General features: G+C 31.4%; 1 protein-coding gene across 6 annotated transcripts in view; it reads right to left on the bottom strand.

Annotated features, from left to right (window-relative positions):
• LOC140451084 (NPC intracellular cholesterol transporter 1-like) overlaps nucleotides 1-12,474 on the bottom strand; it is a 370,771-nt gene that overhangs the window by 69,634 nt on the left and 288,663 nt on the right. For 3 of the 6 annotated variants that reach the window (XM_072544806.1, XM_072544810.1, XM_072544814.1), the window contains one exon: nucleotides 6,968-7,099. The exons of the other annotated variants lie outside the window; for them this stretch is intronic. In XM_072544806.1, coding sequence (XP_072400907.1) covers nucleotides 6,968-7,099 — 132 coding nt within the window. The remainder of the gene's footprint in view (nucleotides 1-6,967; nucleotides 7,100-12,474) is intronic. 6 annotated transcript variants of the gene reach the window in all.

Here is a 12,474-nt window from a genome sequence, read left to right as displayed (position 1 = left end):
CTAATGTACTCTGGAAAAATTGTGTCCCAAGCTTCAGTAATGTTTAATTTCAATTCATTTCTATTTGATATTGGGGCACTATTTACTTTATTTTATAATGTCAACCACAAAGGCTATAGCGGGATAAGATAGTCAAAATTGCACCATGCTCGATTCAGTTTTGGGTCTGGCCATTCGAAAGGACATAATTAAAAACTCACTCAGTTAAATTTTCAGGTCCCTAGGTGCTTCTGGGGGTTCGCTACGAGAAAAAACGTATTTAAAAAAAAAGATTTTTTTTTAGACGCTGTATTGCTGCAAAAAATCTGAAAAAATTCATGAAAGCGTATTTTAATAATACAAAACTGCCTGATTTTTTTCCGATTTTTAGCTTGAAAATTGAGCCCAGGAAAAATATTTGAAATTTTCAGTAATATTTTAGGTTATGCCGGAAATTTTTGGCCAACTTTAAAACAATGTTTTTTATGGGTTTTTTCCCGTTCTTTTGAATGGCATAGGTATTATTATCATTTTCAACGTGGAAAATGCCTAGAAATCGAAAAAACTGCTTTTTTGGCATGTTTCTGAAGTTTTTGACTCATAACCTCAATAACATGCACATAAACTAATTATAATTCATATTTTTATATGTATTCTTATCTATCTTTACAATCGAAATAAGCTATTAAAACTATTATTTTTTCTTACAGCATGCTCCAAAAACCGAAAAACCCCGTTTTCTCCATGTTTTTACTACATAACCTCAAAAGATTCCGAAAAATGAATCTTGAATCAGAACGCACTTGTACACTCAAAAGTTGTGGAATTTTAAGCTAGCGAATATATCTATATACGTGATATTATATCACAATGTACATACACAGACGCATATCTATATATTTCCATGACTTTTGAGATCCTTGTTATATACATTCATAAGCTCGTACCACGCTCGTCCATGCCTTACTCTTCCGCTTAGATACAAGAGCGTTATACCCATGCTTATATCATTATTCTTTTATTTTATATTTACTTAACTGTTTTGGCGTTCATGTCTTAGCCTTACATCCCGTATATCCAGGGAGCCTGATTGTGACAGAAAACATGGCGTTGATAGTTGCGCCGCACGGTAGTTGACATTACACGGCGCAACTACCAACGCCATGTATATCTGTTATAATCGGGCTCTCATTCTATATCGCTGTTAGTGCGTTTGCGTGTGTAGGACCATATCCTCTTTATCGCTCTTAGTCAGTTTGCGTGTTAGGGCCTTTATCTTTTCGGCGGGGCTTCTCCTCAAATCTTCAATGGCTCTCTGTTTTTGTGTTTATTTTGAATTGATTTTGAATTTGACAGCAGAATTGTGTCGTGTCTAAAATAACAGGCAACAATAACCAGTATTATTGCTAAATTAAGAACTGGATCATCAAATAATTTTATTTCATCAGTTTTCAGGATAGTTAATGAGATCAAAGTATCTGATTTTTGCGAGTCTGTAATCAATTCATTCGAGAGAGATGTATGGCCACAATATTTTGGAGTAAAAAGTCTCGTGAGAGACGACTTAATCCGTAACCATACTTCTGTTTATGCCATAAAGTTATTTACTTTGACGGATGATCAGCTCACATTAATTTTCGATGGAGCTTATTTAGCTCACCAAAAAAGCAGAAATAATTGGTATCAAAGAAAATCATATTCGGGACAGAAGATAAAACCGTTGTGCAAGCCGTTTACCATCTGCACAACAGACGGGTTTGTTGTAGATCTACCCGGTCCATTCTTAGCTACAGAAAATGATGCAAGCATCATGAAGAAGGTTATGGAAGATCCAAATGGAATAAGGTCACTTATGAAAAAAGGTGATGTTTGTATTGTAGATAAGGGCTTTAGAGACGTCGTATCCTATTTAGAAGATCTTGGCTTCAAGGTTCTGATGCCTACATTAAAAGGAAAAAGACCAAGTTTATCCACAGCTGAAGCTAATGAATCTCGTTACGTTACGAAACTAAGATGGGTAGTAGAAGCTGTCCACGGCGTTCTTGGAAAAAAATATAAGCTGCTCCATCAACAATTGGATAATAAATTGTTACCAAAAGCTGGAGCATATTGCAGAATTGCATGCTTCCTTAACAACCGTTACTAAAATGATTATATATCGATGAAGAAAGACCACAGATGAAATGGGTTGATGACATTAAAAGAATAGCCGGAACAAATTGGAAATATGTTGCTCAAGATAGAGACCGATGGAAGGAGTTGGGAGAGGCCTATATCCAAACATGGACGACAGAAGGCTAAGAAGAAGAAGAAGAAGAAGAGCGATGAAGGAAAAGATGAAGATAATACTATTTATATAATACTATTTAAGCAATGCTAGGTACAAATCGGACATTATTAGACCAGCTAAATTTCTTTCAGAAATATTTGGTGAAACGGAGATTGATCCGGTAATCGACGAGGTTAGTGAGGAAGATTAATAAAATGTAATTATTCTGTCATTCAATGTATCTAGATAAAATAGAATATTGTAAATATAGATTGTTAATTAGTAAATATATGAATTTTATTTACCTCTAAAAAAATATTTTGTTTTCCTGCGTACGATCAGCTGTAATAATTATTTATTAAAAGATATCAAAAATATGGTTCATTTTTCAGAGTCTTTTGAGGTTATGTAGTAAAAACATGGAGAAAACGGGGTTTTTCGGTTTTTGAGAATTTTGTTAGATAAAACTAATGCTTTGAATAGCTGATTTTGATTGTAGAGGGAAAGATACATGTGAAAATATAAATTATCATTCATTTAGACACTGAATTTAGAGGTTATATAGCGAAAGCTTAAAAACAACGCCGAAAAAACGGAGTTTTTCGGTTTTTGGAGCATGCTGTAGGAACAAAATAATAGTTTTAATAGTTTATTTCGATTATAAAGATAAGAATACATATAAAAATATGAATTATCATTAATTAATGTGTATGTTTTTGAGGTTATGAATCAAAAACTTCAGAAAAATGCCAAAAAAGGCAGTTTTTTTTATTTTTAGGCATTTTCCACGTTGAAAATAATAATAATACCTATGCCATTCGAAAGAACGGGAAAAAAGCCATAAAAAAACATTGTTTTAAAGTTGGCCAAAAATTTTCGACATAACCTAAAATATCACTGAAAATTTCAAATATTTTTCCTGGGCTCAATTTTCAAGCTAAAAATCTGAAAAAAAATCAGGCAGTTTTGTATTACTAAAATACGCTTTCACGATTTTTTTCAGATTTTTTGCAGTAATACAGCATCTAAAAAAAATTATTTTTTTTTTAAATACGTTTTTTCCCATAGCGAACCCCCAGGAGCACCTAGGGACTTGAAAATTTAACTGGGTGAGTTTATGTGCTTTCGAATGGCCAGACCCAAAACTGAATCGAGCATGGTGCAATTTTGACCATCTTATCCCGCTATAGCCTTTTCAATACCATTCAAATCTGGTGACTGGGCTGGTGTTTTAATGGTATCTTTGTAATTATAAAGCAGTCAAGTACGAACCGATATGACGTGTGTTTTGAATCGTTGTCCTGATAAAACCGGTAATTGTTATTGATACCTAATTTTTGAGTACTAGTTGCAAGATGCTACCTTAGTATATCCAAATACATGTACTGGTTCATATTTCCTTATATAAAATACGTGTTACCTACTCCTGCGAACGACATGCACCCCCAAATCATGCCTCACCTTTACCGTGAGTTACCGTAGCTTTCGTATTTTTTAATTTTAGTTCTTTTCTACACCGATATGTTTCCATTGGACCCAAACAAGTTTATTTTGGTTTTATCAGCAAATATTACTGAATTCTAAAAGGTCAAATCTTTGTTCATATGCTCCCTGGCGAACTACAATCTAATACGCCTGTTTCTTTGGCTAATAAAAGGTTTATTTCTAGCAGTTCGACCATGTAGATTATTATTTCGTAATATCCGTCTAATTGTTTCGGGGTTACATCTTTTTCCAAACTGTCTTTCCACTCCATCTCACAACTTTGTTGTAATTTTTTAAGGATCATTTGCTATTTCTCTGACAATCCATCTTTCTTCACGTTCGTTAAAAATCTTATTTGCATAATTTCAGCTGTGACATCAAAATCACATATAAAATAATTAAATATTTATTGTTATTTAAGTCTGGTATACCTGAAACCCAAAAAATAGGTTATGCTATTGTAGAAGACTTATAGTAACTTAATTTCAGTATGTAATTTTTTTCTAATAAATATTGAGCCCCTGACACAAGTTAGTTTCATTAAGTAGCGACTGCATTATTTAAGCTGTGAGCCACTGTATGTAATTTGAGAAAAATTTGATTTCATTTTTTTTTTTTTTTCAATTAGAAGGATGTATGTAATTGCATATTAAAACTTAATTTTTAATTTCAAACAACTTTTCAAGTCAACAATTTTCAATATTGTGAAATATAAAGGTACTTTACTTTTGAGCAAAATTCATATTTTTTTGACATACCTCGTATAAGATTGATAAAATTTGATATCTGATGGTTGCATCTACGGTTTTAGACCATACACAACTTTTTATAAAGAATAACTTTTCTCGTAAAATTAACAATAAAAAAGTTTCCCATATGATCCCGACTTCATTGGACCCACTATAATATATATATATATATATATATATATATATATATATATATATATATATATATATATATTGCTAGTCAAAAGTCCGTTCCCCCTCGTATCTTTTGAACGGTTATTGTTATAATAGGATATATTGATTAATTTGGAGGAAAGTAATAAACAGACGTAGGCTTCTTAACTAGTCATAACGATGACGTAATAGAGACAGATAAAGTTACAGCGTCACTGTGACATAGTTTTAAATGGGACCTTATGGCAAGTGATACCTCGTTTGAAAAGTATTGAAAATACCTATTCAGTCATAATAATTTTGTTTTGAGTTTTAATTTTGATGAATAAATTAAATAAATACTAAAATTGTGGCTTCTCATTTAATTAATAAATAATTAAAAACCAGTTCATATAGTAAGTGTTCAAAATGTGCTCGATCCCCCAGAATTTCAAGTATTAACCGTTCAATTGCATTTTGTAACATCTCCAGATACACTTCCCCGTTAAGTTAGTATTGAGAAAAACAGGCCCAACTATGTGGTTTCCCAAAATACCTGCCCAAACATTTATTTTTTTTTTTAAATTGAGTATGTGTTTCACGAAAGACGTGAGGATTTGTGTCACTCCAATACCTCACATTGTGTGTGTTAACATTTCCATTGAGAGAAAAAGTACTTTCGTCACTAAAACAAATTGTTTTTATGTAGTCGGGCTGTTAGTTAATTTTATTGGACATATTTTCACAGAATTCTAGTCTTCGGTCGGGGTCATCATCTGAAAGTTGGTGCACAATTTTTATCAGTCTTTTGACTATTCCATAGATAGATGCAACTTGGGCTGTAGAAGAAGTAGGATTCACTATCATTTCTGAAATTTAAATTTTTTTGTCATCGCTAATTGTTGGTCGATCAGATCGTTTGAGATCTTGAACACTACTTGTTTGTTTAAACTTCCGAAGAAGCTTCCTCAAACAAGCTCTCGATGTAGGGCGATCGGAGTACCTCTCATTAAAAAGACGTTCCGCTGCGTGGAAATTATTTCCACATTCACCAATTATTAACAGAGCTGCTACTTTGTCGACTACAATACGTACCATTCTGAATTTGTAAAAACTTATAACGTCTCGTTAAACAATAATTAAACTAAATATTAACTAAGAACAACTAACTAAAAATAACTTGACTACACTTGAATTGACTAAACTAAGCAGAAACAGAAACTAAATATTAAGCTATAAACGCTTTTGCAAACTAAAAACAACTAGAGAATTGACAAACGTCAACTTTTTTGACAAATAACCAAAGACGGACGTTAGAATTTTTATGAATTACATGCCAAACTAGAATTTTTTTATTTATTTAATGTATTCGTCAAAATCATCTTAAATCCAAACAAAATTAGTATGATTGAATAGGCATATTAAAATAATATTGTAGTTTCGCATTTAATTAATAAATATTCTAACGTTTGCCTCTGGTTAATTGTCAAAAAAGTTAACCTTGAGTAAAAACAATTAGAGAATTGAAAAACGTTACCTTTTGACAAATAACCAGAGGCGAGAATATTTAATTTATTCATCAAAATGAGCTTAAACTCAAATAAAATTAGTATGGATGAATAGGTATTTTTAATACCTTTCAAACGAGGTACCACTTGACATAAAATTCTATTTTATGGTCCTATTTAAAATTATCTGTCACAGTTCCGTTGTAACGTGATCTGTCACTATTACGTCACTTGTTATGACTAGTTAAGAAGCTTACGTCTGTTTATTACCTCCCTCCAAATTTCATTATTATGAGTACATATAACCGTTCAAAAGATAAAAAGGGGGAACGGACTTTTGACTAGCACTAGCACTATATATATATATATATATATATATATATATATATATATATATATATATATATATATATATTAGTTTTTGTAAACATTAAACTAAACAACTACCGAAATTTATAGATATTGAATAAAGTGTTCTAATTTAGCCTGACGGTCAAAGGGCATTACAAAAAATAATATTTTGTACTAGTGGTCAATTTTCAAAGAGGCATGTATGCTGATGATATAATTTTAGTAAAAAATACTGAAAAGTAATTAAGATAAAACTTGAAAAGGCAGACTGTTAAAGAAAAAAATATAAGATTTAGTAGATAAATGTAATTAGGAAATCTCATTCCTCTTAGGGAAAAATGCAAATAAAATATTGTTAACGATGAACTATGAATGATACTATTATTTATACATATAACCTTTTTTATGTTTCACAAACTTCAGAAATAGTTTCAAAAACATTTCCATGCCTTTTATTTTAGCCATGCCATATCTACACCGTATGAAAAACGTACTAGATCTCTTTGAAGATTGTAAAGGGCTATCTTCGGCGTCTCCTAGGGCAACCTGGGATGAATGATGTTGTGGTACGGCTAGGCGACGTGCCACTTCTGCACGCATCTCTTCAGCTCCGCTCACCAAGCCCACTGTAACCAACCATAACCCAAATGTTCCACCAGGTATGTACATTATCATGCAATGTGTTAAATATGCATACGTTAAAGACTAATATTTCCGACTATGATCAATAAATAAAGAATTTATTAGATTGTGCTTAAGTATTATTTACGTGTAAGTTAGGCAAATGTTTTGTCCTGATCTTATTATACAAGTATTCTAAAAGCTTTTATTTTTAATTTCTGGACCTTAGTAGGACGTAGTGCCCTATCTTGTCTAATAATTTCTGTATCAACTTTCGAAAAAAGCTGTCATCATGTGCTTTGTAATCGTAATAGTTAATCTTACTGATACAATTATCCCCAGAAAAAGTATGCATATTTAACATAATATTATATAAATAAAAACCCAAATAAAGACATGACATTTTCGTATATGTTGTAGCTTCAATCAAAAATAGATAGTTCCAAATATTCTAAAAACATGTATGTTAGTAATGTTGTTAAAATATTTGAACAAAACCAAATCAAAGTATAATCGATATCAAATTTTGGGCTAAGTAGTAATAGTAATTTTCACTATTGCTCATATAATGGTATTACATTATTAGTTTTCTTCTTTACTTCATTAATTCAGTCGTCAGAGACTAAAATGCCACTGAACCTCTACAAATTATAGGAACAAGCTGAATTTTGCTGAGAATATTAATTTTGGGACTCCAAAAAAGATGCTAAAAAGTTTACCACTTTTACCCCCATGCTTCCCCCTAAAAGCCTCCTCGCATGGGGGTAAAAACGCAAAAAAATCGATTTACCAAGAATCTGTACACCCTAGAAAAAAATGTTTCAAATAAAAAATTTAAGTGAGATAATTCCAAACAAAAATGTCTATAAGCATTTTTTGTCTAGAATAAACCGTTCTCTTAGAAACAACGCTTGAAGCGACCGTCGATTTTGCATGCAAGTGACCTATCGACAAAAATCAAGATGCGTTTGAAAGGTAAAGAGTTAAGCTTTCGTATGCAGTTTATTTTGCCGCAAATAAAATCAGATTTTATACAGGTGTTAAATAAATACATGTGGCGTGATTTTTGCCATTTTTTATGATTCTCACGAGATCAATACAATCTATCCCTTTCATTGACTGGCCTAATCTTTAAAACTTTTAGCATGACATTTTAGTTTTGAGTTTTGGCAACAAATGTGAGGCATTTGAAATATGCTTAAAAAACGTTGGATTTAAACTTACACACAACAAACGATCATTTAATTTTTTTTTTAATTACACTAGTACGTTTTTCAAAAGAACAAAACTTCTGTAATAATCTACACAAAAAACAGTCTACTTAAATGCATTTCCCGTGTCGTGTGATCGTTTGTAATGTAAAACATTAAATTCTGCGTTTTTTATTCATATTTCAAATGCCTCATATTTGTTACCATAACTCAAAATTGAAATTTCCTGTCATAGGTTTTAAGGTTGCTCTCTAAAAATTTTACTACAACTGGTCAATGAAAGTGATCAATTTTATTGATCTCACGAGAATCGTAAAAAATGGCAAAAATCGCGCCACGTTAATCTATTTAACACCTATATAAAAACTGTGTTTATTCTCGGCAAAATACAAAAACTGAATATAAAAACTGCATACGAAAGTTGCACTCTTTACCTTTAAAACGGATCTTAATTTTTGTCGACAGGACATTTGGATCAAAAGATATTGAATTTTTACCGTCCAGCTGATACAAATTTAATTGAGAACGGTTCATTCTACACAAAAAATGCTTATAAACATTTTTGTTTAAAATCCTCTCAAGTTACATTTTATTCTACGGTGTACAGATTCTTGGTAAATCAATTTTTTTGCGTGTTTACCCCCCTGCGAGTGGGGTTTTAGGGGGAAGCCTGGAGGTAAAAGTGGTAAATTTTTATGCATCTTTTTTGGGGACTCACAATTAATATTTTCTACAAATTCAGCAGATTTTTATGAATTTAGGGGTTAACTCTCTGACGACTGGACTACATTGTCCGTTGTTCAGAACTTTTTGATAAAACTTTGTTTGCAAGGTTCTGAAACTACTTTCTTGTGACATGTATAATTTAAATATTATGTTTATATGAGATTAATCCACAATTAATGGTTGTAATAAAAATCTCACATTTTTAACTAATTAGTGTTTAACGTTTCGACTTCCACTCCAGAAATCTGCGAAAATGTATAACTAAAGTTATTTGTTATTAGGTTATGCACGAAGAAACTTGATGTATCACTGTTTTTTGGTGGTGGAAAAACTGTTTCTTTAGGGTTTTTTTGAGAATTTTCTTCATTTCATACACTTCAACTTGGATCAAATCAAGGTTTTTTATACGTTATATATAATTTGAAGTAACTGAATCCTTTAGGACATTCAAAAATTGGACGAAACACCTTTAAATTCACACAAAACCCATATTTTTTCCATAATGTTTTAATCATCTTCATTATATAACTAAATTTTATATATTATAAAAATCATTTTGGACTTTTTGCCGTTAAGACCTTTTTCTACTATAGCGTTGTTAAAATTTGATATCGTTCGGTTTCTGTAATATGAATTTGTAGAGCCATGTGATATCGATAAATGAAGCTGAAACGTAATGTTTGATTAATTCTCATGCAATGCCAACAATTCCGAACATAGATCACACCTTAAAAAACCAATGAGTGTAAATATGAATTAAAAAACAATGTATCAAAACATATTAGTGTTGCAAGATATTTTCTGTACTAGATATCAAAATATCAAAGAAAAGTTTATACAGGATGGGGAATAACGAATGTGTGTTATTTTACTTGCAGATTTCATGATCAAACATAATATATATTTTGCTTAACACCTTGACTGCGGCGGTTAAATACTTAATATATTAGTTCTTGCGTCCCATGCCCCCGGAGATAAGTTATGGTCTATTCTATCTGTGCCTCACATGCCTCCTATGGCATGTGTGTACATGTAAGTACTTCATGCCCTCGAGTACACAGAAGTATAACTTTTGCATATATTACATACAGAAAACTATTATAGAAGTATTAATCTACTTCCTTCTCAAACAGGACATGCCGCCAACATCCGGTGTAACACAGACAGCTAAACAAATTTTCTCTTGGAGGTAATTGGATAAAATTAAAGGTATTTATAAAAACAAAATACTTTATATTAAAATAAACAGAACAAACTCATTTTAAAATTGATTGGTAATTTCTGCTTCTTCTTATTAATTATGTGCCTTATTAAATAGAAAATCGCCAGGTATAGATACCCTCAGATCAGAATTGTTAAAAGAAGTTGCAGAACAAATTGCTAAACCATTGACCTCTATAATCAATAACTGTTTCAGATTAGGTATATTTCCCAATGTATTAAAAACAGGTATCAATAAACCGCTTTTTACAGGTGGAGATCGTAGTGAACTTGGAAACTATAGACCAATAAGCTTGACTTCGAATCTCAGTAAAGTAATCGAAAAAATTATAAAATCTCGTCTAAATAATTTTTTAAAGAAACATAATATATTATCTGAAAGTCAATATGGCCTTAGAGAGGAAAGGTCTACAGAAGATGCAATTGGTAAATTGGTAAAAAATATAATACAATTCTTTGGATGATAAAAAAGCTTCTTTGTGTATATATGTAGATCTTTCTAAAGCATTTGATACTGTAAACCACAAAATACTGTTACATAAACTAAAAAATTACGGCATCAGAGGTGTGGCCTTCAAATTGTTAGAGAGCTACTTAAGTGACAGACAGCAAAAGGTATTTGTAGATGGTAAAATCAGCATGATCAGAACTGTAATTTACGGAGTCCCGCAAGGAACGGTGTTGGGGCCGCTTTTATTTACTATTTATATAAATACATTACTTACATTGCAGACTTCAGGCAGATCATAAGTTTCGCTGACGATACAGCTATTTTTTATAGTAATAATAATTGGAAAAAGTTAAAGGACAATGTCGAAATAGACTTTGTAAAAATAAAAAAATGGTTTCAACATAACCAGTTAACATTAAATATTGAAAAAACTAAATACTTGCCATTTTCGTCATACACCACTGGGTTACCAAACTTCAACCAACTTGAAATTGACAACGATACAACAATTCCAGAAGTAGAAAATATTAAGTACCTTGGTATTGTAATAGACAGACACCTAAAATGGGACCATCATATCAAATATGTAGTCCAAAAAATAAGAGGTTTACTCCCAAAATTCAAATATCATAGCGACTTCTTAGATGTTCACCACTTGAAGATTTTATACTATTCTCTGGTACAATCACAATTAACCTATGGGATGATTGGATGGGGTGGAGCGTACGATGCTCACCTTAAAAATCTAAACATTATACAAAATTGGATAATTAATAGAAGAAGAAGAATTCCATATTAATTAATGGAATAATATATAGAAGGGGTATAAGATCTTTAGTGGACTAATTATTTACAGACAGTCATTTTATGGATTTAAACCAGTTGTACTCCTACAAAATATTTAAACAGAGAGAAATCATTTCTGAATTGTACCCACCATACATATTAAACTAGAAATAGAAACTTAACGATATTAGTACCAAAAAAAGGAAAAACCATTGGCCAACGTTGTATTGATTTTTTGGGACCAAAAATGTTTAATTGCTTACCATTTACCATCAAAATAATACATAACTATAAAAAATTAAAAAAAAAATTAAAACAATGGATCAATGGTAACAGATATAAATTGCATGAAGTAATGAACAGCTACTAATGAGCTTCAATTTCAAATAAATGTTATATTTTTAAATTTTATGTTTTACTAATTGTTATTTGTCAACAGTTTGTATGTTACTACTTTAAAAAATTTATAATTGTAATTTATGCGAATATGTTAAAAAAAAATTCAACCCTCACGTACAAGTTGTAGTCCATGTGACAAACAACTTCTGTGAGAAACTTGGTTTATTTGTTGTATAAAATATGTAAATTTATATTGTAACGCATTTTTTTGTTATAAATAAACTCTATTATTATTATTCCAGATTTAGCCATACGGCTCACACTCCCTCTAAGGGGAAAATTCACTCATCCCAGATACCTACGGTATCAAAAGGATTGAGCTCTGATGGGACTCTTTCCATGTTATCGAGTCCTAGGTGACTTGGTATGTCGGTGTATCTCCCAAAAATTTTCGTACGCATCTGGACGTCGAAAGTAACACAGCTTTCTGCATAATCTTATATAGATGTTCATTTAGACCCAGCTTTTTTATGTTTTCTAGGAGGCTCTTCGGGATGACTCCAGTGGTAGAAAGAATAATAGGTATCGTCTGGGTACTTTCCATTCTCCATTGTCTCCTGATTTGTATTTCTAGATCTCTGTACTT

The sequence above is a fragment of the Diabrotica undecimpunctata genome, chromosome 1 (assembly GCF_040954645.1).
Source record: "Diabrotica undecimpunctata isolate CICGRU chromosome 1, icDiaUnde3, whole genome shotgun sequence".
NCBI lineage: Eukaryota > Metazoa > Arthropoda > Insecta > Coleoptera > Chrysomelidae > Diabrotica > Diabrotica undecimpunctata.
Note: the sequence above shows the minus strand (reverse complement) of the source record. Positions and strands in the feature narration are given on the sequence as shown.